This window comes from Cucurbita maxima, unplaced genomic scaffold, assembly GCF_002738345.1.
Source record: "Cucurbita maxima cultivar Rimu unplaced genomic scaffold, Cmax_1.0 Cma_Scf00007, whole genome shotgun sequence".
Lineage (NCBI taxonomy): Eukaryota > Viridiplantae > Streptophyta > Magnoliopsida > Cucurbitales > Cucurbitaceae > Cucurbita > Cucurbita maxima.
The window spans coordinates 35,974-60,895 of NW_019272023.1; the positions used below are offsets into that span (position 1 = coordinate 35,974).

At 40.1% G+C, this 24,922-nt stretch overlaps 6 protein-coding genes and 1 pseudogene across 7 annotated transcripts; 6 read left to right on the forward strand and 1 right to left on the reverse strand.

The window, feature by feature from the left end:
- Positions 1-284: 284 nt before the first annotated feature.
- On the forward strand, positions 285-1,886 carry LOC111481427 (serine/threonine-protein phosphatase PP1-like). The gene is made up of 3 exons (XM_023126832.1): positions 285-757; positions 829-1,388; positions 1,482-1,886. Exons 1-3 carry the CDS (start codon positions 589-591, stop codon positions 1,638-1,640), a joined length of 888 nt encoding a protein of 295 aa, XP_022982600.1. The 5' UTR covers positions 285-588; the 3' UTR covers positions 1,641-1,886.
- Positions 1,887-3,742: 1,856 nt separating this feature from the next.
- LOC111481430 (calcium-binding allergen Bet v 3-like) lies at positions 3,743-4,881 on the forward strand. The gene is made up of 2 exons (XM_023126836.1): positions 3,743-4,675; positions 4,711-4,881. The coding sequence occupies exon 1, from the start codon at positions 4,032-4,034 to the stop codon at positions 4,638-4,640; it is 609 nt and encodes a 202-aa protein (XP_022982604.1). The 5' UTR covers positions 3,743-4,031; the 3' UTR covers positions 4,641-4,675; positions 4,711-4,881.
- A 194-nt stretch (positions 4,882-5,075) lies between these two features.
- LOC111481428 (KH domain-containing protein At3g08620-like) lies at positions 5,076-9,944 on the forward strand. 2 transcript variants are annotated; one of them, XM_023126833.1, is made up of 7 exons: positions 5,076-5,681; positions 5,761-5,849; positions 7,016-7,167; positions 8,257-8,376; positions 8,461-8,577; positions 8,719-8,862; positions 9,471-9,944. In XM_023126833.1, the coding sequence occupies exons 1-7, from the start codon at positions 5,602-5,604 to the stop codon at positions 9,615-9,617; spliced, it is 849 nt and encodes a 282-aa protein (XP_022982601.1). In that variant the 5' UTR covers positions 5,076-5,601; the 3' UTR covers positions 9,618-9,944. The 2 variants fall into 2 exon arrangements, with proteins under 2 accessions (XP_022982601.1, XP_022982602.1); XM_023126834.1 differs by lacking the exon at positions 5,761-5,849 and having other exon boundaries at positions 5,591-5,681.
- A 103-nt stretch (positions 9,945-10,047) lies between these two features.
- Positions 10,048-13,284, forward strand: LOC111481416 (BTB/POZ domain-containing protein At3g08570). The gene is made up of 4 exons (XM_023126814.1): positions 10,048-10,788; positions 10,954-11,020; positions 11,286-12,443; positions 12,523-13,284. Exons 1-4 carry the CDS (start codon positions 10,721-10,723, stop codon positions 13,045-13,047), a joined length of 1,818 nt encoding a protein of 605 aa, XP_022982582.1. The 5' UTR covers positions 10,048-10,720; the 3' UTR covers positions 13,048-13,284.
- Positions 13,285-14,215: 931 nt separating this feature from the next.
- LOC111481460 lies at positions 14,216-14,929 on the reverse strand. The gene has a single exon (XM_023126878.1). The coding sequence runs from the start codon at positions 14,927-14,929 to the stop codon at positions 14,216-14,218; it is 714 nt and encodes a 237-aa protein (XP_022982646.1).
- Positions 14,930-15,937: 1,008 nt separating this feature from the next.
- LOC111481419 (transmembrane protein 87A-like) lies at positions 15,938-19,357 on the forward strand. Its single transcript, XM_023126820.1, has 5 exons — positions 15,938-16,272; positions 16,491-17,424; positions 17,694-17,789; positions 18,003-18,139; positions 18,725-19,357. The coding sequence occupies exons 1-5, from the start codon at positions 15,992-15,994 to the stop codon at positions 18,870-18,872; spliced, it is 1,596 nt and encodes a 531-aa protein (XP_022982588.1). The 5' UTR covers positions 15,938-15,991; the 3' UTR covers positions 18,873-19,357.
- A 1,394-nt stretch (positions 19,358-20,751) lies between these two features.
- Positions 20,752-24,014, forward strand: LOC111481414 (annotated as a pseudogene).
- Positions 24,015-24,922: the final 908 nt, after the last annotated feature.

Sequence of the window (24,922 nt, forward strand, 5' to 3'; positions counted from 1 at the left end):
AAAAAAAAAAAAAAAAAAAAAAAAAAAAAAAAAAAAAAAAAAAAAAACTTCAATTGTTGAAACCAAAAAACTGAAAACAAAATTGTTATATATCAATGTATTTCGATGAATCTGGCGGAAAAACAATCTAATAAATTATGTATTTGAATTAAGAGCGATTAAAAAATGGAGATAAGCAGATAATAGAGTAATTAAAGAGTGAGAAGAATGAAGGGAAAGAAGGAAAGTTAAAAAGGGAATTAGAAGAGTGGAAAAATGAAGAGGTTAGGGTAGTCATTAGTGGTGTAAAAGGAGGTCCAAGATTGGAGATGAGACCCCTAATATTGAGGGAGGGGAGGTTAGTGATTATTGGCTAACAAAGGCCACTCTCCGGTACCCGTAAATTCATGACTTTATTCTCATTATTATTTTTTAATCTCCGCTGAAAACAGAAGAGGAAAAAGTGAAACTGGAATCTCATCCCCAAACTGTGTAACCATTGTTTGATTTGTTGTTCATTTGTTGGTTGTTGGTTGTTCACTGTTCATTGCTGTGCTAAAACGAGATCGGTCGGATTGATTGCTTATTGGGAGAAGAGGGGCGGTGGGAATGGAAGGATTGGAGGGGCTTATAGACAGGCTGATGGAAGGAAGGAAAAACAAAGGAAAAAAGATTCAGCTAATAGAACCCGAAATTCGGCAGCTTTGCATCACGGCCAAACAAGTATTCCTCAGCCAGCCCAATCTCTTACAATTGGAAGCTCCGATTAACATTTGTGGTATACATTCTAATTAATCTATAAGAGTTGAATTTGATTTGATTTGATTTTAAATTGTGTTGTTTGCCTAGGTGACATCCATGGCCAATATCCGGATCTGCTGCGACTGTTTGAGATGGGTGGATTTCCTCCGGACGCCAACTATCTTTTTCTGGGGGACTACGTGGACAGAGGAAAACAGAGCATCGAAACCATAACCCTTCTGTTTGCGTACAAAGTCAAGTTCCCCGACAACTTTTTCCTGCTCAGAGGAAACCACGAATGTGCTTCTATCAACCGGATCTACGGATTTTACGATGAATGCAAACGGCGTTTCAGCGTCCGTCTTTGGAAGATCTTCACAGATTGCTTCAATTGCTTGCCCGTGGCGGCTGTGATAGACGACAAGATCCTATGCATGCATGGTGGGCTTTCCCCGGAAATGCTCAGCTTAAACCAGGTGGGAGACATAGAGAGGCCCATCGACGTGCCGGACCAGGGCCTCCTCTGCGATCTTCTTTGGGCCGATCCAGATAGAGACATCAGAGGTTGGGGCGAAAATGACAGGGGAGTTTCCTTTACCTTCGGCGCAGACAAAGTCACCGACTTCTTGAAGAAACACGACCTCGATCTAATATGCCGCGCTCACCAGGTGTGTGTGTGCGGCTCCCTATTTCTTTCTTTCTTTCTTTCTTTCTTTGGCAAATTATCATGCTCTGATTCTTGTACATTTTCTTGCCTCCAGGTAGTTGAGGACGGTTATGAGTTTTTCGCAGAGAGGCAGCTGGTTACAGTATTTTCAGCGCCCAATTATTGCGGGGAGTTCGATAACGCAGGAGCTTTTATGTGCGTCGACTCCAGTTTGCTATGCTCATTTCAAATCATTAAGCCCTCTACAGGATGAGCGGAATCCAGCTTCTGCGTTGATGTAATCATCCAGACAAAATCTAGACTCTCTTCCTTGCTCTAATCTAGTGGTTCCAATAGATGTGCTTTTCTTTTTGTTTCCCATAACAATCCAGTTCAATCCAATCCAATCCAATCCCATCCCATCCCATGTCATTCCCAGGATTTGTATATAGCGACCGACTTCAACTCTGGGATGTATATACATGAAGCGTCTAATGAATAAAACTAGAACTGAAATTAATGAAATTTGTTTCTCGCCTTCCAATAGAAAACTCAAATTCCTTAAACCCTACTATAAATTGAACACTTCAGCTTTACTTTTGACTCACGCCCTGCTGCAGCAATGGCGACTAGTGAATCGGAATTCAACTCTAACAACTAACATCAACATCAACCATGAAGCAAATGCCCGCCTAATTAACTAAATCATCCTATTCCTACTACCGGCCTTTCTTTTTCAGTGACGAGAAATCAGAATATGACGACGGAAAGGGAATTTGATGAACATTATGAGTCCCTGATGTATGTAGATGACGGTTTTTTTTTGTTTTTTTCCTTTTTTTGTTTCGCCATAGATAGGTATTCAATTGCGGAAGCCATTTTGAACAAAATTGTGATGTCTCCGGTTGGGGAGGAGAACAAATCACACCATTTATAAGGGTTTATAAGAGTGTAGAAACCTTCCCCAGACGCGTTTTAGAGCGCTAATGGTAGATCTGGGTCGTTACAATGGTATCAGAGCCAGACACCGGACGATGTGTCAGCCTTCTCGCTGTTCCTCGAAAGGGGTAGGTAGACACAAGGCGGTGTGCCAATAAGGACGCTGAGCCCCAAAAGGGGATGGATTTGGGGGCGGTCCCACATCGATTGGAGGAAGGAAAGAGTGTCAGCGGACTGTGATGTCCCACATTGATTGGGGAGGAGAACAAATCACACCATTTACAAGTGTACAAGTGTGTGGAAATCTTCCCCTAGCAGACACGTTTTAAAGCCTTGAGGGGAAGCTCGGAAGGGGAAGCTCAGAAGGGAAAGCCCAAAGAGGACAATATTTGCTAGCGGTAGATCTGGGTCGTTACAAAAATTGTAGCTAAAAGTAATCCGGGATTCATTGCAGCCAGTGTATCAGGGGACAGTGCAAGCTCTTCCAATCGAGTTTTTTAAATGTTGAGTGTACAAACATGACCGTGACATCGAGCACGATGGAAAGAGATTGAGTGATCGAGTGAATCAACAAAATAAATGCTAACAAAAAATGATGAATTCGGTGACATCTTAGTTTGAATTAATTTACTGAATATGAGGATTGGGATGCTCTGGAGAATAGTCTTGGTTGATAATCAAATATAATAGAGCAAGATACCCTAGTGTCTGAACCATTTAAAATTTGGTTTTAAATTTTTAGAAGTTAAGGTTATAAAAAGTATTTTCATCCCTGTTTTTCTTTGCTTTATTATTGGCTTTCTACAAATGTTTTCAAAATCCAACCAAATTTTGAAAGCTAAAAAATTCTAAGTTTTGGTGGAATTTGTTCCAAGACAGATACCTAGTGGTGGGAACAATGTATGGAAGGGGCAGATAGGTTTTGACTTGGTTGGCCAAAGTTTGATCCATTCATTGTGAACACGATTTCTTCATCTTCTCACAGTGAATAAATTTAACGTAGGCCACACATTTGGACTTTTCAAAGTAGTTCAATTATATTTTAAAGAAAAAAAAGTGAGGAATATGTTGATTAAATAAATAGCGACAATTCATTTCAACTATACAACAAATGAAATTAAAAAATGTGTTATTAGAGAAATAAGGAAGAGTTTGTGACAATAGCAAAGACATTCAATGGCCACTACAGAAAGACAAGTACAACGTAAGATATACGTAAATACTTTTCTTAAATATAAAAAGTGGTTGACTGCTAAAATCTAGAACAAGTGGAAATAGAAAGAAAGGGATGGGCAGCGCAGACGTGCACGTGGAGTCCGTGTTGACGTTCCAACGTCCACGCCATCCCTCTTGTGGATATAGAAAAGGAGAGAAGTGGGGTTGGGCTTTTACCCGGGGGCGAGGACAAGATCCATTTTATTTCATGTTTTTAATTCCTAATTAATTTCTCAATTCATTCTCATCCCAAGCAAGATCCAAATCGGGATTTGTTATATTAATCGGGTGATGAGAATGGAAAGAGTGCCTCCCTCCCTCCCTCCCTCCCTCCCTCCTTAAAAGTCTCCTACCCTATTCTCTAAACAAAAAAGGTCGCCTCCCTCCCTCCTTACAAGTCGGGTCCCTCCCCTCCTTAAAAGTCTCCTCCCCTTATCCCCCAAATTCTGTTGTGTTTCTTGTTGTTTTGTGTTGATTCCTTTGGGCAGGCAGCTTATTCGAAATCTTGGAAATGGAAGCGATGGCCTCCGATGTTCCCCGACCCCGCCTGACGAAGAAACCCTCGTCTTCCTCTTTGTCGTTCCGACTTCGGTGCCCCAGCCTGAACTCCCTTCGCCTGCGTCGCATATTTGACATGTTCGACAAGAATGGGGACGGAATGATCACCACGGAGGAGCTGGGTCAAGCTCTCGGGCTTCTTGGGCTGGATGCTGATGAATCGGACCTGGATTCCACGGTCAACTCCTTCATCGCACCGGGAAATGTTGGTCTTAGGTTCGAAGACTTTGCAGCCCTGCACCAGTCCTTAAACGACACCTATTTTGGGGAGCCGATGGAGGATGAGGAGGAGAAGGAGGAGAAGAGGGAAACAAACATGTCGCCGGTGTCGCAGGAAGAGTTGGATCTATCGGAGGCATTCAGGGTATTCGACGAGGATGGGGATGGGTACATATCCGCCACCGAACTCCAAGTGGTTCTAAGAAAGCTGAGATTGTCGGAGGGGAATGAGCTGGACAGGGTTCAGAAGATGATTTTGTCGGTTGACAGCAATCGCGATGGCCGGGTTGATTTCTTCGAATTCAAGGACATGATGCGTAGCGTTATCGTCCGGAGTTGCTGATTCATTCCCGTAATTCCACTCCCACAACGACGTCCCTCCACACTGCCCTTGCCCTGTTTCTCTTTCTTATGCCCTCGTAACACTTTGGATATTTCTATGTTTATCTGTTTTGTTTTGATTTCTTTGCTTTACTTTGCTTTGGGTATTCTCCCTTCAACCACGTATTGTATTAACAATAACCATGTAGTTCAAAGAACCCACCGCCTGGGTCAATACAAATTAAGAATCCACATATTTTCATACTTAATAAATATATAAATATTGTTGCGTCAAATCTTGAATGCATCATCAAATAATGTACACGTTCTCATGCTCCTCACTAGCTTATTTATAGGAAATATCTTAGGTTGATATTGGGCTGTTCATCGCATCACAGCGCAGGCCCATTATTTGTCAAATCTCAAGCTTTGCATGCCTAACAGGTGTGTGTTCAGTCGAAGGAAACATCCGAATGGGAAAAGAATCCAGAAAATTACAATAGTAAAACTCAAATCCAGTGGGCAGTGGAGAGAGTGAGAGATTGGGCGCCAAAAATTGGGAAATCTTTTACCGCCTTGATTTTAGCTTCCTTGGAAAGATGCGGCTGTTTGTCCGACACCCTCCACTCCACCTCCTCCCAGTTGTTTTTATTCTCAGTTTTTTCTCTTCTCAATTATTTCGTTTTACTTTTGTCTCATACAATTTTGTCTCTCTAACGGTGAATACGCACAACACTACATTGCGTGGGTAAAAATTTAGGCTAAAAATTTCGTAGTACTCAGAAAAAATTTAGGCTTTCTTTCTGCAAATTCTCCTTTCCTTCGCTTCCTCTACCTCTTCCCTTCATTGGTATTGGTATTGGTATTGGTATTGGTATTGGTGCTTGTGTCCTCCGCATCAACAGCACCTGAGAACTGTTTCTCTTCCTATTGTTTTGTTGGTTGAGATTCCGAATAGTTTAAAGAAAGAGACCCAAGAAGTAATGTCAGGTTTGTATAATCCCAACTTCTCTCCTGCAAGAGCTGCTTCTCCTCAGATTAGAAGCAGCGCTGATGCAGACAGGTAGGTTCATTTGTTTCATCTTCTTCTTCATCTCCCTCTCCTTCTTCTTCTGATCTGTGTGGGGGTTTTTATTCTTTAGCCACTACTTGTCGGAGCTGTTGGCCGAGCATCACAAACTCGGACCCTTCATGCAAATCCTTCCTATTTGTAGCCGACTTTTGAATCAAGGTGTAGTTTTCATTCCCTGCTTTCAAGCAAATCCTTCCTATGCTTTCCTATTAACATCGCCCCCCACCCTTCAATCTTTGCCTACTGCTTTCTTATAACATCTTGCCACCACTTCACTTTCATTTCATTTCATTAAATCTACTCACTATTCACATAAAAATCTAATCTGAGATTTTATATTTCGGAGTCAATTGGAGCGCCTTTTTGAGCCGCATTACCCATCACTTACATGCCCAGGAACGCTCTGCTTAATAATCGATCCTTCCCCTGTAGTAGTTGGTCTACAATGAATAGAATAGAATAGAATAGAAATGAATAGAATAGAATAGAATAGATTACTGGTATTTCAATTTTTTATGCAAAATGTTGAAATAAAGATTACCAATGACTGTGCTTTAGTTGTTAGCTGTTCTGAGAGTAGGCTTTGGATAATGTATCAACTTTAAACTTCATGTCTATTCCACATTTCATCGCATAAGCTGTTACTTTTAGTTGTTTCAGTCAAACTTTTCTTTTCCTAAAGCCTTCATGCAAGTGAGTTGAGTTGAATTGACAGTAATTCACCTTTAGTTTTAGTTGTTTAACCAGGTTCTGAAGCAGAAAAAATTATGGTACAAGGCAGAGGCATTAAATTGAACCATAATCTAGATGAGTTAAGAGTATTAGTAGAGAAATAGAGGGAGTGGGAATGTAACTGTTTCAGAAGTTTGTTCAAGCTTATGGTTATAAGACGAGTGAGTTTAGGATTTGTAGGCCGAATTCTTGGTAGTAGTTTTGTAGGAGACCAATGTAATTTTCTTCCATATTACAATATAATTTCATTCATTTACCCATCCTAACACTCCATTGCATTTCAAATAATCAAATACCTGTCCATTAATTTGTTCACTATCACATTATTTGCCTACAAAAATATTTCAAATCAATATATGTTTTTTCACCACATTAAAAGATGGCGTTGGATCTTCACATCCAAGAAAAGCAGAAAAAGAAAATGAAATGCGAGATAATAAAATGGGATAAATATTAATGATCAACTGAAGCCTGTAGGTTATGTCACATAAAAATCTAACTAAATATTCGGAACCCCACCTAGACAGTAATGCATATTAAATGGATGAAGAAGTAATGTGGTATCTACATTTGACAGTAAACTATATGTGCAGAGATTTTGCGGATTTCTGGAATGATGTCCAACCAAGGTTTTAGTGACTTGGAGAGATTACGACAAAGAAGCCCTAGCCCAATGCCTTCTTCTAACCTCGTCTCAAATGTTTCTGGCGCAGGTTTTGGCGGCTGGAATGGACTTCCTCAGGAGGTAACTTTGTTTTCTGGACTTCTCACTCGTAAATTTGTCACACTCATTTGAACAGATCATTAATTGGAAGATTCTGTCTGGTGCTTCCTGTTTTCTTTTTATTTGGCTGAAACTTTTCCAACTTAAAAATTTACCTGCCACCATATGATGCTCCATAACTTCCTTCGTTTTAAAGTTCTATCCTAACTTACTTGATGGTTGGCCAAGAAAACTTCAAGTCTAGGGAACTCTTTTTATTTTTGAGCAACTCAGGAGCTAATTTGAGTTTTCTATGCAGTTTAGTTCAAAATACTTGGTTTGGAAAAATATGATCAAGCTGCTTAAACAAAAGTGTAGTCATCATTAGGAAACTATTTACAGGCTTTTGTTTTCAAAGGAAGAACAATTGCTGTTCTCCAAAATAGAGCACACCGCACACGTGAGAGCAAGCTATAGAAAAGGAAAAAGAAAAAGAAGAAAACCATCTTTAAGAAACAGTAGAATAAATATTCTTTCACTAAACTTTTGTTATATGTAGGGAAAAGAAATATAAAAAAAAACAATTTTATATGCAACTCCCGAACAGCTCCTCTGTTCCTTTCCTGTTCCACAGTTCTGTCCCACCCACATATTAATCGTGGGCCTCACTAGATAGCATCTCAAGTGATTAAACTCGCAAGTCGTGTAGGAAGTAGATTTCATGATGTCTGGACCAACAAACAAATAAAAATGGGTCTTCATAAGCATTCTTGTTTGCAGTGCTTTCAAGCCGGTATCAAAGCTTAAGTATTTGCTCAAATCTATGAATTATATTCAATAAAATATCTGTTTCCTATGTCTGTATAAAATTTATGAGTTGTGCTATAATCCTGCTACTATTCTGCCATTACTTTTGCTTGAAAGAATACTCAGTTATTGATAAACATGCAGATATGTTAAACAGTTCCCATAGTTGTTTAATTTTAGTTAAAGCACCCAAGTTCTCGTTGCTCACAGATGTGAAAGAATAGTATTCCAACATTATAAATTAACCGATAAAAACTTCCATCTTGTCTTAAAAAATGTTCTAAAAAAATTGACCACCGATGCCACTTGTTTTTCTTTTCACAGCAAATGTTAAGTGGAAATCCTGGAATGACAATGGACTGGCAAGGTGCTCCTGCAAGCCCTAGTTCATTTACTGTAAAGAGGATTTTGCAGTTGGAAATTCCAGTGGACACGTACCCAAATGTAAGTTCTTTAAACAAGTGTCTGAGTACGTGTTTTTAAAAATGTGTTATAAAACTTCGATTTGCTTGGTTTCTGGGATGTCAGTTCAATTTTGTTGGGCGGCTTCTTGGACCCAGAGGCAATTCTCTGAAACGGGTGGAAGCTACTACAGGATGTCGTGTGTATATTAGAGGAAAGGGGTCAATTAAAGATCCAGATAAGGTATTTTAGGTGAAATTGCTTGGATGAGACCCTCGTGTAAAATACTCTCTCTAAGCCACCATTTTTACCATTGGATGCTTAACATTGAGTTCTGTGATTGGTTATTTATTTCTTTATCTATCACTGTTTTAAACTCTCAAGGAAGAGAAACTCCATGGAAGGCTTGGTTATGAACACCTGAATGAACCGCTGCATGTCCTAATTGAGGCTGATTTACCGCCCAATATCGTTGATATCAGGCTGAGACAGGCACAAGAAATTATAGAAGAACTACTCAAACCCGTGGTACTGTTTACTTTCCTCATCAAGTTTAATTTGATTTTAGGATAGAGATGATCATTGTTGGTGCGGTTAGACGAACACGACTCTCCACAATGGAGTGATATTGTCCACTTTGAGCATAAGCTCTCATGGCTTTGCTTTGGGCTTCCTCAAAAGGCCTCATGCAAATGGAGAGTGTATTCTTAGATTTTAAACCCATGACCATTCCCTAAATGGTATCAGAGTCATGCCCTAAAACTTAGTCGTGCCAATAGATTGGCCAAATCCTCGAATGTCGAACAAAGGACTCCAAAAAGAAAGAGGAGTCAAGCCTCCTCGAAGGCAGTAAAAAATGACTAGGACTCCAAAGGAGTCGAACCTCGATTAAGGGGAGGCGTACTTTGTTCGAGGAGAGGTGTTGGATGAAAGTGTCCCACATTGGTTAATTTAGGAAATGGTCATGGGTTTATAATCTAAGAATACACTCTCCATTGGCATGAGCCCTTTTGGGAAAACCCAAAGCAAAGCCATATGAGAGCTTATGCTCAAAGTGGACAATATCATACCACTGTGGAGAGTCGTGTTCGTGTGCATTTATTGTTCACTACTAAATTCAATATATGTGTATGCAGGACGAGCCAAATGATTATATCAAAAGACAACAATTGCGTGAATTAGCAATGCTGAATTCAAATTTGAGAGAAGAAAGTCCTGGCCCCAGCGGCAGCGTTTCTCCTTTCAACTCAAGCGGGATGAAGCGGGCTAAAACTGGTCGCTGAGGGATCACATTCCTCTCCATTACATATTCCCTCTCTATTATGCAAATTGATCACTCAAATGCCTGCGCCAACAGGTTAGGATTCAGTTTTTTGAGTTTATTTATTATTTATTTTTAAACAACAGAATGTTAAGAGATGTCTTTCTGTTTTCTCATTTCTATTGAGAGAGAGAGAGGGTAAAGATTATGTAGTTTTGTTTGGGGGTTTGTATCCGGTGAGGTGGTTGTGTCATATAAACCGAATATAATTATTGGATTTATTCTTGTGTTAGTGAATTTGAAATAGTGTGTAATCTTCTTAGATTGTATGTATTATGTGGATCACCAATAATATTTTGATTTATTTGATGGCCAAGTGTAAAAAGGGTGGGGAAGCCAAGTTTCATGAGTTAAGCTCCCAACAATCCAACGCCATCCTTGGAACTGGAAACTGTGTGGTGCAAATATTTGGTTCCATCGGCGACGAGTAGCTAATAGTTGGTCAAAATCACATACGCTCTCAGGCAGCAGCTGCCGTGGAATTTATTGGGATTGCAGATTTCTTCTTTCTTATTGGCAATTATAAAAACTGGGCTGAGTGACCAATCAACCAAGATACCCATCCGACACCATTGCATCTTTATTCTTTATCGAGTTCCGCGCCAGTGTCAGTCCACGCAAGAGATGGAATGGAAGACCCCAATCAATTCCTTTCACTAAACGCCCTTTGACTAAACTTTAGTACGCCGATTAATAAAAACTCGCCGTGTCCCCACACCCCCCAGTCAGTGCGTCGAACGAGGCGGATGAATGACCATGTCGACCCATTGAGTTAACAACGGAGGGGAAGCGAGAATTGAAGTGTTTCCTACAAAGACCTGCAAACAAACAACAGGCCACTCAATGCCACACTTGAGACAAAGCAGTGGGGGGAGGGTGAAAGACATATGTCAGGAAGGCTAAGATTTTAATAATAATAATACTAATAATAATAAAACGGCTGTTGTTCACCAAAGTGTTGAGCCTATATTGTAAAATATAATAATGAAGCCGGTGTGTCACTTTCATTTCATGTTCCCTTCCCTCAAAATTACAACAGTGACGCGCAGCTGAAGCTCAAACCACATGGTATTGATGTCGGAGGCATCCATTAATGCTTCTTCCACTCCCAAACTCAGCAACTCCACCACCCGGTATCTCTCTTCCTCTCTGTCCTTAGGCTTGCATGCGAGGAGAAAACGCCGCCTGTTCTATACCCTAGTCTTCTTTTCTGAATTCTCACCTACTGCCCTGCTTTCCTTAAATTATGCTTATTTTGTTCTACTTCCTTGACCAAAACATTGTGTTATCTTTTGTAGTATCTTCTCCGACGTTGCTGGTGACATTACAATTGCCGTCCATGGAGAATCATTTCTACTGCACAAGGTAACTAACCTCTTTCTTTTCATTTTCATGTGATGTCTCATGTCTGCCTCCACTCCAACTGTGTTCCTGCGCATTTCTGGAGAAGAAATTAGGATTCAACTTTATTTTTTCCTTCTTAAGACTGAAATTAACAACACTCCTCAGATGGCTCTTCTCTGGGGCCGATCTGTTTTGGTAGTCCGAAATTAACAACATAAACACAACTCAGTTCTGCAATGCAAGCGTTTTAAGCGTTTTTTTTTTCTTTCCTTCTGGTGCCTTCAAGTTTCCGCTTGTGGCTAGAAGTGGGAAGATTCGAAGAATGGTGGGCGATGGTAAGGGCTGTAGTGCTTCGAAATTCGAGCTCCTTAACTTACCTGGCGGGCCTCAGGCATTTGAACTTGCCGTGAAATTCTGCTATGGAATGAATTTTGAAATCACGACTGCAAACGTGGCTCATCTGCGCTGCGTTGGAGAATACCTGGAAATGACTGAAGAGTATCGGGAAGAGAATCTTATTGCGCGGACAGAAATGTACCTGAATGAGATTGTGATCCATAGCCTCGAAAAATCAGTGCAAGTCCTGGTCACCTGTGAGGGTCTGAGTCCTGTAGCTGAGCAAGTAGGAATAACCGATGCATGTGTGGAGGGCATTGCCATGAATGCTTGCAAGGAGCAACTGGTCTCTGGTCTGTCTAGATTAGATTATGTTGGTGATTCCCCAGACCTCAAATGCCCTACTCTGGAGTGGTGGATTGAAGATCTCTCGTCCCTACAAATTGATTTTTATGAAAGGGTCATTTGTGCCATGGCAAGAAAAGGCATCCGACCAGACAGCATTGTAGTATCTCTCATGCATTATGCTCAGGCATCATTAGAGGGCACATCCAAATCTCAATTTTGGAACCCATCAAGGCCAAAACTAAGTCCTCTTGCGCTGCAAAATCATCAAATTACTATAGTGGAGACCCTAGTAAGTCTAATGCCCACAGACAAAAGCTGTATCATTCCACTAAGTTTTCTGTTTGGGATGTTGAGGATGGCTATCATGATGGACACTAACATTGCCTGCAGGCTTGAGCTTGAGAGGAGGATTGCATTTCGGTTGGAAATGGTTTCACTTGATGATCTCCTCATACCCTCGACTCGAGTTGGGGATATGTTGTTTGACGTAGATACTGTTCACAGGATGCTGGTTAATTTTCTGCAGCGGGTAGAGGAAGAAGAAAATGAAGACTGTGGATATGACTCTGACCAGGACCTTGCTTCTCCAAACCATGGTTGTTTGCTGAAAGTTGGAAGACTTATTGACGCATATCTAGCTGAAATTGCCCCGGATCCATATTTGAGCTTGCACAAGTTTGTTGCTATGATTGAGATACTGCCTGATTATGCACGAGTTATCGATGATGGGCTCTATAGAGCAGTTGACATTTATTTGAAGGTAAAAACATATATATTTTCCAACATTGTCGATTTAGAATAGCAGTTCATTATCATTATTGAATATTGCTCACATTCAGGCCCATCCAAAGCTAACAGAAGAGGAGTGCAAGAGAGTGTGCCATTTGATAGACTGCGAGAAGCTATCCCAAGAAGCAAGCAACCATGCTGCAAAAAATGATCGGCTACCAGTGCATATGACGGTGCGAGTTCTCTACTTTGAGCAGCTGCGGTTGAAGAATTCAATATCGGTAAATGTAGGCGATGGATTCATGTCACAAAGAATGAGTAGTGGAGTAGGAAGCGCAGCTATGTCACCAAGAGATAATTATGCTTCTCTAAGGAGAGAAAACAGGGAGTTAAAGCTTGAGATATCCCGAATGCGCGTGAGGCTGAGTGAGTTGGAGAAGGAGCAATCATTTATGAAAGAGGGGATGATGTCTAAGAGCGGAAACGGAACAACTTTCCTGACTTCACTGTCCAAAGGGATTGGAAGGATTGGAATTTTTAGCAGCACCCCAGGAGAAGCCAAACGGAGAAAGGCTGCACGGAGGTCGCGGGGTTCTGGAAAAAAGTGCATTCAAACTCAAAGTGCGATTGATTAGGAGGATTGCCATGTATTATTGGTTTACTCTACTAGTACACGACTCAGGATCTTAGAGACTTAGAGCAGTAGCGGTTAAGGTGTAGGTACCCCATCATCCTTCATCCTTCATTTAATTGAGCTGTATGTATATCAACTATCAAGTGAGCCAAAGGTGAATGTTATCATTGTGATTACTACTATCGACAGTTTGAAATTCTTATTCTATCTAGCATAGAGTAATATATGATTCCTTCAAGCCCCATGCCCCTGAACGCTGCCGGCTCATACCATTGCACCTGTGTAGTAATATAATGATTAATCGTTTATTTAATAACCGAGTGGATTGTTAGTCGTTTGCCTCCACCGCCAACCTCCAGCTCAAGCAATTGGCAACCGAATAGAGTAGCTCGAAGAGTTGGCTTTTGACTTGAATAATGTAATGTACATTCTCATTAATTAGGTATTGTCTTCTGTGGATTGTATGTGATGGCAATTGACAGGCGTCATTAAGGTTGCATGCTGTAGCTGAAGAGCGGCCCGGCAGATTCATATTTAAAGCCAAAAGGGACTTCCATAGATGATCATCACAATTTCCCAAGTGGTCAACCAAATTACAACCTTGCGATTGCAGCTTTTATCTCCCGGGCATTTGAAGAATACATCTTCCTCCATTGTGGAAACAATGGGCAAGATTCTTATAAGTTTCTCATGTCACCAAATCTCCTTCCTAATTCTTGTTAACTTTGGGATTAGAGCTTCAATTATGGTCAATTGCAATGCTAGGTGTCCAAAAGATTCGATTACTCTTTTCAAGGCAAGCACGACTAAGGCGAAAGACCTCAGGCCAATGGCCAACAATCACCAACTTTATCGTAATGGAGTATACAACTAAAATCAAGTGTAATGCATCAACATTACCAACTTTAACATAACTATAAAAGAGGAGAAAATTCAAACAAATCTATATATATTATGTTCAATCCATCAAAATCCAACATTATCAATAAATCATAACTTTGATTCAACATATCAAAACTCAAAAGAAATGCAATTGACTTGATTTTAACGTGCTTCGAAATTCCCACTATATGCAACTATACGTGCAAAGATTGATTCCTTTATAATATCACATCCACATCAACGAGCGCATGTAGGAAGTATATATTTTGAGAGATCAATGCTATTAGCTACATGTGTTTGACTGATTTGCCAACAAAATCAATAAAAGAAAAACCCCAAAGCGATGCGAAGGAGCAGAGGGCGACCGGAATAGGACCAAGGGACCATAACAAGAGGGCAAAACTGAGCCACATCAAGCGGTTGCCTATAAAAGCCAAGGCGAACCCTGTGTCCACCAGTCTCTGTATATGGGTGCTTGCAGTTGCAGTGCTGACCAACATGCAGGTGTCGATCAGAAATCCCACCCCAAATGAGCTGAATAGGAAGCTCGATACTGACACCACAAAGGCGGCCGCATATTTCACAGCGAACAGCCCACTACTGGCGGCGCTCGATTGAGTTCCGCTTCGGAATAGTTGTTGGGTTTTGTAAGCATTGTTGGTGAGGGCTGCCACGGAGGAGCTTACAGCGATTGATATGGAAGCTCTGAGGATTATGATCATCAGATTGTTTCTCAAGATCTGCACCACCTGCATGCTGCCACCCTCCAGCTGCAGCGTCAGCTCTAGCCACGCTCTCCGGCCCTCCCGCTGGATTCCCCAGGTCGTCTTCTCAGGTTTCTTCTTCAAGCATTGCCACAGATGCGCGTGATACCCCACCACAAGCAACAGGCTCAGACTCATCAATGTGCTATCAATGTATAATTCTTCCATCTTAAAACTCATTCCTGGCGTCCAAACCCAAACCAACTCCTCCTGTTTTATATGCAATATTGACCCCATTTACTTGACCCAATTGTGTACTATATTTATGAAATAATAATATTAATAATGCCGCGCAGCGCATTTCTAAGTCATCAAATTAGTTCACCCATTCCTGCGATTGCCATTCTATGTCATCTCCACATGCGTGCGGCTTTCATTGATTTAAATAATTTATTTCTTCCAATTGTGGTTCATCGGGTTGTTGCTTTATTTGGAGCACTATAATTTGACTTGTGGCTGTGGGAAAGCTAGCAATTTAGCAACCCGTGTGTTCCACTAGTGCCAAATTAAAGAAATTAACCCATTAATTATCCTCATCTACAATAAAGTTGCTTAATTAGTTGATCATTGCACCAACCCATTACTGGTCATGCTTGGAGTCCAGGTTCATTTCAACAATCTATATTATTCTGAATCATGATTTTAAGGGAAACGTCCACATCTTCCCAATCAATGGCTTAGGGTTGGAACTCGTTTGAATTTCGTTACCATTCTGTGTCATAACAATTCATAAAAACAAGTTTGCTCAGCCGGTTTAAATTGTGAAAAAATTCGGACCAGAAGCAATTAATGAATACAGAGTATCCAGAGTCAGAATCCTCTTATCAGTTGGGTTTAGAAAAATAAAAACCATTTTTTCTCTAAGATTTAATTTCACACTAACATTTCAAATTTATCAATTTGAACCTTACATACATTTAAAATATACTGCCCTTAATACCCTATATACCCTATATTCAAATTTTCCTATTTGACACACCAAGTTTAAAAAAAATTTAAAAAAATTAAAAAAAAATTGTTTCACGGAATGGACTACAAGAATTGTTTTTGGGAATAAAGGACAGCAAATGATAAAATGAAGTACAAAAATCGAATTATAATTTCTTTTGTAATGATTTTTAAACCAAATGTTAAGAAAGAAAGAGAGAAGTAATTCCTTCCGCCTCGTTATATGCAAAATATTCTTTAATTTGAACCCAAACGACGACGTTCGATATTAGCGAAAGATGGTGTGTCATTTTGTCCTGGGCTTCATCTACTGTCAACTGACGACCAGCGGATTCCTTTACCAAATGATTTATGGAGCGGACGGAGAGAAGCAGAGAGGTGGGGATGAGTCACAAGGCGATCGGGATTGGGAAACCCTGGGTGTTCAGTTTTGTAGTTGGATTGACATTCTTGTGTAACAGATTCATAGAGGTTGACGCTTCAATCCACGAGTATCGAAATGACTTTTTCATCCCCAAGTCAAATGCTTTCTTCTTCCATGGCGGCAGCGAGGCTCTTTTCGCTTCTAAGGTATTCGCTTCTTCTTCCCCCAATTCCACTGACAAATCCCTCAAAGGCAAGTCCTTCATCAGGTAAGCATTCGTCTCTTCACAAATCTAATCACCTTCGGTTAACCCTACATTTGCTTCTCCTTGTTGTTTGAAGAAGCCCTAAATGCTATACTATTGACCCTACATTTGCTTCAAGGACTTCCCTTGTAATTTGGATTCTTGCTTCTTAGCTCCTCTGCTCAAGATATTATAATGTATATCGTATATACAGGATTTAAGCCTCACTTTTGAAATGGTAGGTTTGAAACTGTTACTTTCGTGAGGACGAAAGAATCAGCTAGTCAGACGAATGAAATGCAGCAATTTACCGGATTGGTGGAGGCCATCATTTTCGAGGTCAAAGATAGGGAGCGAATTGGAGGCTCTTTCCTAAAGTCAGATATGATCTGCTGCACACGCAGTCTTCACGATGCTGGACATTGCAAGTCGGGTGAGGTTATTATCAATGAAAACCACGACAACCCCGGCTGGCCTAAGCGCATCAAGACGTTCTTTGTTGGGAAAGATGAAACTGCTGTCATTCCACCTCAAACTATTGAAATCAATAGTACTGGTATGTACTACCTGTATTTTATGTTTTGTGACCCACAACTCAAAGGCACAATAATCGAGGGAAGAACAGTGTGGAGGAATCCGGATGGCTATTTACCAGGGAAGATGGCTCCTCTAATGAAATTTTATGAACTCATGTCTTTAGCATATCTTTTGCTCGGCTTAATCTGGTTTCTATGGTTTGTTAAGTATTGGAAGGATGTTATACAGTTGCATTACCACATTACAACGGTTATTGCTCTTGGAATGTGTGAAATGGCTATATGGTACTTTGAATATGCTAACTTTAATTCAACTGGAAGCAGACCAATGGGAATTACTATATGGGCGGCGACCTTTACATCTGTGAAGAAGACGTTGTCTCGCCTTCTTCTGTTGGTTGTTTCAATGGGCTATGGAGTGGTGAGGCCAACCCTCGGTGCTATCACTTCAAAACTGCTCTTTCTTGGTGTTGTGTATTTTATTGCATCAGAGGCACTTGAGCTTGTGGAACATCTAAGTAACATCAATGATTTCTATGGAAAAGCAAGGCTTTTTCTGGTTCTACCTGTTGCTTTCCTGGATTCATGCTTTATTATCTGGATCTTCTCATCTTTGTCACGAACATTAGAAAAACTTCAGGTATGCAGGCTTGAGTTAGTAATTGTTACGCACATCCTAGCATTCACAACTTCATTTATGATGTCACTGCATTTATTCCTTTCTTTTAACAATTAAATAAATCATGTATTCTTATTCTCCGAGTTAGTTGATTGAATCTCTGTGGTAGAATACTGCAACCTGTCTCCCAACAAATTATGGATTTGAATGCTGAGAATGGCTAGCTTGAGATATTTTATCTGTCAGATCCTTTTTGGAATTGACCTATTCATACTGTTTTGATGATGCAGATAAGGAGAAATATGGCTAAGCTGGAGTTATATAGAAACTTTACCAATTCTCTTGTTGTATCTGTTCTCCTTTCTATATCTTGGATTGGCTTCGAGGTAATGTTTTGTGGATGTAAATTAATCATGATGAATTCTCCCTTGTGGAGTATAAGACATAACTGGTTGTTGAATTATAGAGTCCCCCTGACCATCCTTTTCCCAACCTTATTGAATTTTTAGGTTTGCTACACTTCGAAAAGCCCCTGGTTTGTATGGAATAAAAAAGTGAGCAAAGAATTGACTAATTTTTTTCCCTTCTTTTTGACTTAGCTATATTTTAATGCATCTGATCCGTTAAGTGAGCTATGGAGAATTGCTTGGATCATTCCAGCCTTTTGGACTTTCCTGTCATTTTGTCTCCTTGGTGTGATCTGCTTACTCTGGGCTCCATCAAGTAACCCTACGAGGTGCACGTCTTTCTGGCTAATGACCCTGAACACATTATTTTTTATTTTTTTTCTGTATGCTCATGTTTTTTGTTGGAATTACTTTCTTAATTTACCCACTAGGCAATGTTTACCTTTCCCTTTCCTTGGTAGATGTGGAATTTAATCTTATTTCTAGGAAAACACTGCCTGTTTGAATAAACTTGGTAGTCTAAACCGAATATTTACTTTAGATTTGAGAGCATGCACCATTTGTTTGAGAGGAGTAAAAAGTATCCGATGATTGGTTTTGAAAGCAATAAATTCTGGATTTTTTTTTTTTTTTTCGAAGGAAGAGACTATAAATATGGGAGCTAATTTTAATGGCCACTTGGCCCACCCTTTCAATACGCTGTAATTATGATAATTTACTACTAACACCAATTAGAGTCTTTTTTGGTATTTTTTAGTCTTCTTTATATTTTCATATTATCTAGGAACAGTTTGTTTCTTATTATCTTAAATAAAAATTTGTGATAGTTGTTTGTTCCTTTATATTTTTACATTATCTAGGAACGCTGTAATTATGATTATTTCAGTCGATGAAGTTGCCGATTGATATTGCAGGTACGCATATTCAGAGGAGACAGGCGAAGACTTGGAAGAAGAAGGTATTTGTTTGACCAGTGGAGGAGATATGACTTCCAAAATGGAAAGGAAGGAAAGGAAGGGACTAATAATTACGGGTGATACTGAGGAGGACAAACGTGAATAAGTTTGATTTTTGTTTTTACTTTGTCTGGCCTTCGCCTTTATGAAGTTTAATGCAACCCCAAGCCCCCCAAGCCCCGTTGTTGTATGTATTTCATTAGTACGGCCTTGGTAAGTTTACTCGCAAAATCTTACTACACAATCCCCGTATCTATTTGCATGGCCCAAAGCATGAGAGCTTGAATCGTGAAGATTATTATCCTTGTGCTTGCCATCACTGGGATTGCGGGATATGCAGTTTACAAGTACAGAATCCGGGTACTGTTATTCGATTGCATCTTGCATGTTGATATGTTACTGTTGAGAATTGAATGAGGTGCATAAACACCAAATGGTATTACAATCTACTGATGCTAGAAAAGTCCATAGTAAAGCTGTGTAAACTGCAAGAATGAATGTGTAATTATGAGTGCTTGCTTAAGCCTTCGTATCTGTTTTCAGCTTGATATGACCGATAAATTTCTATTTTTACGGTACAATTTCACTTCACCCATGAAAAAAAAAGCTATTTCCTCTTTCAACATGGTTGGAGAGATACTATTTCACCAATTGAGTCATTCCTCTCGTTTCTGTTAGGATCGATACTAGTTGTTAGCTCTGATATCAATTGTTAGGATCAATCAACAACGCACACACTCTGATACCAATTGTTAGGATTGCTCAACAATTCAACAATGCACTCAAATCAATAAGGAATATTGACGAAAAGGTTTTTTTTATGAGCACTGACTAATGGGTATATATATTGTTTCAATTTATTAAATAATTTAATCCTATGGGTTTTTTTATGAGCTCGGCTGAATATGGATATATATATATATGGTTTCAATTTATTAAATATAATTTAAACTATGAGATATATTGTTCTACCATATATAATATCTCATGTCTCCACTAAATATCTTCCAAATATATCTCTACTAGATATTAAAAATCTTTCAAGTATATCTTTACTAGATCCCAACAACAAGTGTCTCTTTACAAAATATCTCTCAAATATATCTTTAGCGCATATCTCAACCGCTTCTTGAACAAAGCTCTCCCTATTCCTTCCAGAGTGAGAGACTAAAGGTAAAGGTATCTCGATAGTCAGCAAAATTTGTGACAAAATCATGGAATTTAATTCCTCATGTTTCATTATTCTTAACGGTTAAGTGGTGCTCGGTCTGGTTAATGCCAGTACTTTTTTTTAAATGCAGAGGTATACGGATTCGGAGATATGGGCTATCATGGCTCAATATATGCCCTCGGACAATCAAGGAGAGACTCCTACTCACGTCACCAGTGGGGGCAGTTGATATAGTGACTTCATTGGAAGATTCAGCTTTTGGACAATTGTGGATGAAACGTGTGAGGTTTGAAGCCTGATACTGTGGTATCTCGGGTGGATGCAGCAGGTAGGTTTGCTGTAAATAATATATAGCTAAGCTAGCTGAGGTTTATAGTTGTGTTGCCATATGGGAAATATTTGGGGATTTTATCGGTCCTTTTTTCTTCCCTCCCACTTGTGAAAGCAGCACTTGTGAGCAGAAGACGGGAGGCCTGGAATGTACATTTTATTTATGCGTCCGTTTTGAGCGTCCAATGCCAATATTTCTTAATAAAATGCTGAGCGGAGCTGGATGCCATATTCAACAGCATACAAGTTTTTCGATTGCATGGTGTTTGTGGCACAGTAATCAATTATGTTGGGCTGAGTTCAATTCATTGGCATGGCATCGTATTAATGACTATCTTAGACTGGCTCGTACAAGCATCCGGAACCCAATGTGAAATACACTAGTATGCTATATCACCATAATTTATGCAAATGATCTCATTTTAAAAATTCACAAAGTCCGACGTTGTCAAAGAAGCGCCATTTACGCCACTCATGTGTCATGTGCAAGCTAAACATCCTTGCATAGCCCGAGATACGAAGACTCTGAAAGCTTGGAATTTTAAATAAGACATTTGAAGGAATTAAAAAAATGTCAAAATTGGGACAGCGTTTTGTTTCGTTGTGAATGACGTGTAATTTTGTAATGGGACAAAGTTTAAGTTTAAGAAGGTCCTTCAGGTTTGACCAACACCCGAATGAAAGAAGGGCTGGTGAGGCACGTAAACAAGAAGCATTGCCTGACAGCAACAACTTCACTGGCACCGTCAACTCTGCTCTTTCTCACCTTGCAAATTTGCAATTTATTGATTTGAGTGGCAACAGCTTATCTGGAACCATTCCCCAACAACTTTTCCTGCAATCTGGGTCTGTATGACTTGTTTCATTCGCCAAAAATAAGCTTACAGGAAATATCCCTCAATCCTTAACCACTTGCTTCTCTCTGGAGCTTCTCAACTTCTCATCCAACCACCTCTCCGGGAAATTGCCTTCTGGGTTATGGTATTTGAGGGGGCTTCAGTCTTTGGATGTCTCTCACAACTTGCTTCAGGGGCACATTCCTCCAGGAATTCAAAATTTATACGATTTGAGATTTCTTAGCTTACACAAGAATCGATTTTCCGGAAAGCTTCCTGAGGATATTGGTGGCTGCCTACTCTTAAAATCAATTGATTTTAGTGAGAATATCCTTTCCGGGGGCCTTCCACACTCAATGCAGATGCTTACTTCTTGCAATTATCTGAATTTACGAGGAAATTCTCTCACGGGTGAACTCCCTCCTTGGATTGGAGAACTTAAAAATCTCGAGACCTTAGATCTTTCTACCAATAACTTCTCTGGTCGGGTACCAAGTTCAATTGGCAACCTCCAATTATTGAAGAGCTTTAATGTATCCATGAACTATTTAACTGGAAGCTTGCCAGAATCCATGGCAAATTGTAATCGTCTGTTGAGTATCGATGCTAGCCATAATCACTTGTCTGGAAATCTCCCTTCGTGGATGTTTAGGGGAGCTATGCCAAATGTTCCACTTTCTTCGCAGAGGCTGGGAGAAAACCTTTCATCTCCGGCCTCTCTTGGTAGTCTCCAAGTTTTGGATTTATCTTCAAATGTTTTCTGTGGTCACATTCCATCCAATGTGGGAGAACTTGGCAACTTGCAGTTGCTGAACATATCCAGAAACCATCTGGTGGGTTGTATTCCAGGGAGCATTGGTGAACTAAAATCAGCATATGCCCTTGACTTCAGTGTGAATCAATTAAATGGAAGTATTCCTGCTGAAATTGGAGGAGCGATCTCACTCAAGGAGTTGAGGTTGGAGCAGAACTTCCTGGCTGGGGAAATCCCAGTCCAGATTCACAAATGTTCGTTGTTGACATCGTTGTAAGCATTCTCTCTCTCTCTCTCCCTCACGCACACACATACACACATGCTTCTAACAACATATTTACTCGTGTGTTGTGAATGCTGCAGGATTCTTTCTCACAACAACCTGCCAGGCCCAATTCCTGCTGCCCTCGCAAATCTCTCCAATCTTGAAAATGTGGACTTGTGTTTCAACAGACTTTCCGGAAGCCTGCCCAAGGAGCTCATTAATCTCTCCCACCTCCTCTCCTTTAATATCTCCCACAATCATCTTGAGGGAGAACTTCCAGTTGGGGGCTTCTTCAACACTATATCTCCCCTTCTCTATATCACATAACCCATCTCTTTGTGGTGCTGCTGTCAATACCTCCTGCCCCTCCCTCCATCCAAAACCGATTGTCCTAAACCCAAACTCTTCTGAGACCAATGGAAATTCCCCCTCCCACAACCATCCCCATCAGATCATACTTACCATATCTTTCATTATTGCTATTGCTGCAGCTTCTTTTATCCTACTTGGTGTAGTGGCTGTCACCATCCTCAATATCCATGCAAGGTCCTCACACTCACGGTCTGCTGCTCTTGTGTTATCTGCTGGGGAGGACTTTAGCTGCTCCCCCAAAACTAATCCAGAATATGGAAACTTCGTCATGTTTTGTGGAGATGCAGATTTTGTAGTTGGCGCCCAAACCTTACTGAACAAGGACGCTGAACTTGGTCGAGGTGGATTTGGGGTTGTTTACAAAACGGTGCTTCGAGATGGGTGTTTAGTTGCAATCAAGAAGCTAACTGTCACAAGCTTGATCAAGTCACGAGAAGATTTTGAGAGTGAAGTGAAGAAGCTGGGACAGATCAGGCATCACAATCTTGTGGCACTCGAAGGGTATTACTGGACAGCCTCCATGCAGCCCCTAATTTATGAATACCTCCCCAGTGGAAGTTTGTATAAACATATACATGATAGAACTGGCGACAATTGTTTGTCTTGGCGGCAGAGATTCAAGATTGTTCTTGGGATGGCCTAAGGGTTGGCGTATTTTCACCATAATGGTATCATTCACTACAACTTGAAGTCAACCAATGTTTTGATAGACAGTTCTGGGAAACCAAAAGTGGGGGACTATGGCTTGGCAAGGTTGTTGCCAATGTTGGACCGTTGCATCTTTAGCAGTAAAATCCAAAGTGCTTTGGGATACATGGCTCCAGAGTTCGCCTGCAAAACAGTGACTATAACTGAAAAGTGTGATGTGTATGGCTTTGGCATCTTGGCTTTGGAAGTGGTGACTGGAAAAAGACCTGTGGAGTACATGGAAGATGATCTGTGATATGGTGAGAGCAGCTTTGGATGAGGGCATGGTGGAGCAATGTGTCGATGAGAGGCTCCGATCGAACTTCCGCATTGAAGAGGCTATTCCTGTAATGAAACTGGGTTTGATATGTGCGTCCCAAGTACCGTCGAACAGGCCAGACATGAATGAGGTCGTCAATATACTAGAGTTGATCCAATCCCCCTCTGAAGCCGAGGAGGAGTTGGAATGAAACTAACAAACAAAATGGATACTTGCAATTCCTTGGTGAAGCTTAATCTGCTCGATTTGTTTTCACCTAGAGAGAAAGAACAGGAAATAAATGGGGAATTCAATGCCCTTTCCGCTTCAGTCGGTTTGATTTACATCTTTTATTCATTTTCTCAAAGATTCATTTCACCATGAAGCATTACTTAGTGTTTCCATAGATTACCCCTTCAAACATGCTCATCTTTTGTTTCCTATGCCTTGTTCTTTGTCCAGGCGTAATTGATATAGACAGGCAATCCATCTAATACTCTGCACTTTGGCACCATTCCTAAATCTGCCAAAAGATGACAAACGCATTGAAAGGATTGAATACTTTTGCTTTTAACATATTTGACTCTACAGTTATTTATTTACACTTGTGATTGACAGTTATTTATTTACACTTGTAATTGAGATGGGCTTGGACTGCACTGCTATCTTCCCAAATCTTCTATTATTGCGAGGTTAATGATATAACCAACTCATTCCCACTCTTTCAAAGGTGAGCTTCCCACATCTCACAATGAATGCTTTGGCAACCATGTTTAATTATTAGGACTTAGACGTCAAGTTTTAGATAATTAAATAATTGGAGACCTGACATCCCTCCTAGTGCCTTCAGTATGATCAATACCTCCATTCACATGCGGGCATCCTCCTTAGCACTTGTAACCCTTTAAAATAGTACATCTCTTTTCCTTCTCCATATGATGCAGACCCATCTTTATTCTCCTTCCTTTATCTTTATCTTTTATCTTGTTTCCTTAATGCAGGGGCAATGAATGGTTTAACTTGAAGATACTATCTGTTCATTAAATCATGTTAGAAGCTATTATGTATCGTAATACTCAATCCAAATTGAATTTCAAATGGGTAATTACAAAGGGCAGAAGCAGTGGCATAAAAGGAATCATCCATAAGTGAATGAGTAGAGGAGGAACGGAGTAATACATAAAACATCCCCAATAATAAAACAAGAATCAACCCATTCTAAAAAAGATTAAAAACAAACAAACAAACAAGAATTAACAAGGAAACAGAATTATTTAACTCTTGCGCTTCAGTAAGAGACAACAGACCAGTTTCACAATTACTCCCGACATGCATCTAAAAGGAAAAAGAACCACGCGGAGGTAAAATTCAGGCGTGACATATTTACATGAGAGTTAATGCTTACCGGTACTCAATACAAAACATGTAATTCAGAAGACTGTCTATTCAAAATTATTTCACAGACTAGAGAGAGAGAGAGAG

Coding starts and splice junctions, on each gene's coding strand:
- LOC111481427 (XM_023126832.1), top strand. CDS start 589: ATGGAAGGATTGGAGGGGCTTATAGACAGGCTGATGGAAGGAAGGAAA. Junction 758..828: donor AGCTCCGATTAACATTTGTG/GTATACATTCTA, acceptor TTGTTTGCCTAG/GTGACATCCATGGCCAATAT. Junction 1,389..1,481: donor TAATATGCCGCGCTCACCAG/GTGTGTGTGTGC, acceptor TCTTGCCTCCAG/GTAGTTGAGGACGGTTATGA.
- LOC111481430 (XM_023126836.1), top strand. CDS start 4,032: ATGGAAGCGATGGCCTCCGATGTTCCCCGACCCCGCCTGACGAAGAAA.
- LOC111481428 (XM_023126833.1), top strand. CDS start 5,602: ATGTCAGGTTTGTATAATCCCAACTTCTCTCCTGCAAGAGCTGCTTCT. Junction 7,168..8,256: donor GGAATGGACTTCCTCAGGAG/GTAACTTTGTTT, acceptor TTCTTTTCACAG/CAAATGTTAAGTGGAAATCC. Junction 8,578..8,718: donor CAATTAAAGATCCAGATAAG/GTATTTTAGGTG, acceptor TAAACTCTCAAG/GAAGAGAAACTCCATGGAAG.
- LOC111481416 (XM_023126814.1), top strand. CDS start 10,721: ATGGTATTGATGTCGGAGGCATCCATTAATGCTTCTTCCACTCCCAAA. Junction 10,789..10,953: donor CTCAGCAACTCCACCACCCG/GTATCTCTCTTC, acceptor TATCTTTTGTAG/TATCTTCTCCGACGTTGCTG. Junction 11,021..11,285: donor AATCATTTCTACTGCACAAG/GTAACTAACCTC, acceptor GGTGCCTTCAAG/TTTCCGCTTGTGGCTAGAAG.
- LOC111481460 (XM_023126878.1), bottom strand. CDS start 14,929: ATGGGGTCAATATTGCATATAAAACAGGAGGAGTTGGTTTGGGTTTGG.
- LOC111481419 (XM_023126820.1), top strand. CDS start 15,992: ATGGAGCGGACGGAGAGAAGCAGAGAGGTGGGGATGAGTCACAAGGCG. Junction 16,273..16,490: donor AAAGGCAAGTCCTTCATCAG/GTAAGCATTCGT, acceptor TTGAAATGGTAG/GTTTGAAACTGTTACTTTCG. Junction 17,425..17,693: donor GAACATTAGAAAAACTTCAG/GTATGCAGGCTT, acceptor TTGATGATGCAG/ATAAGGAGAAATATGGCTAA.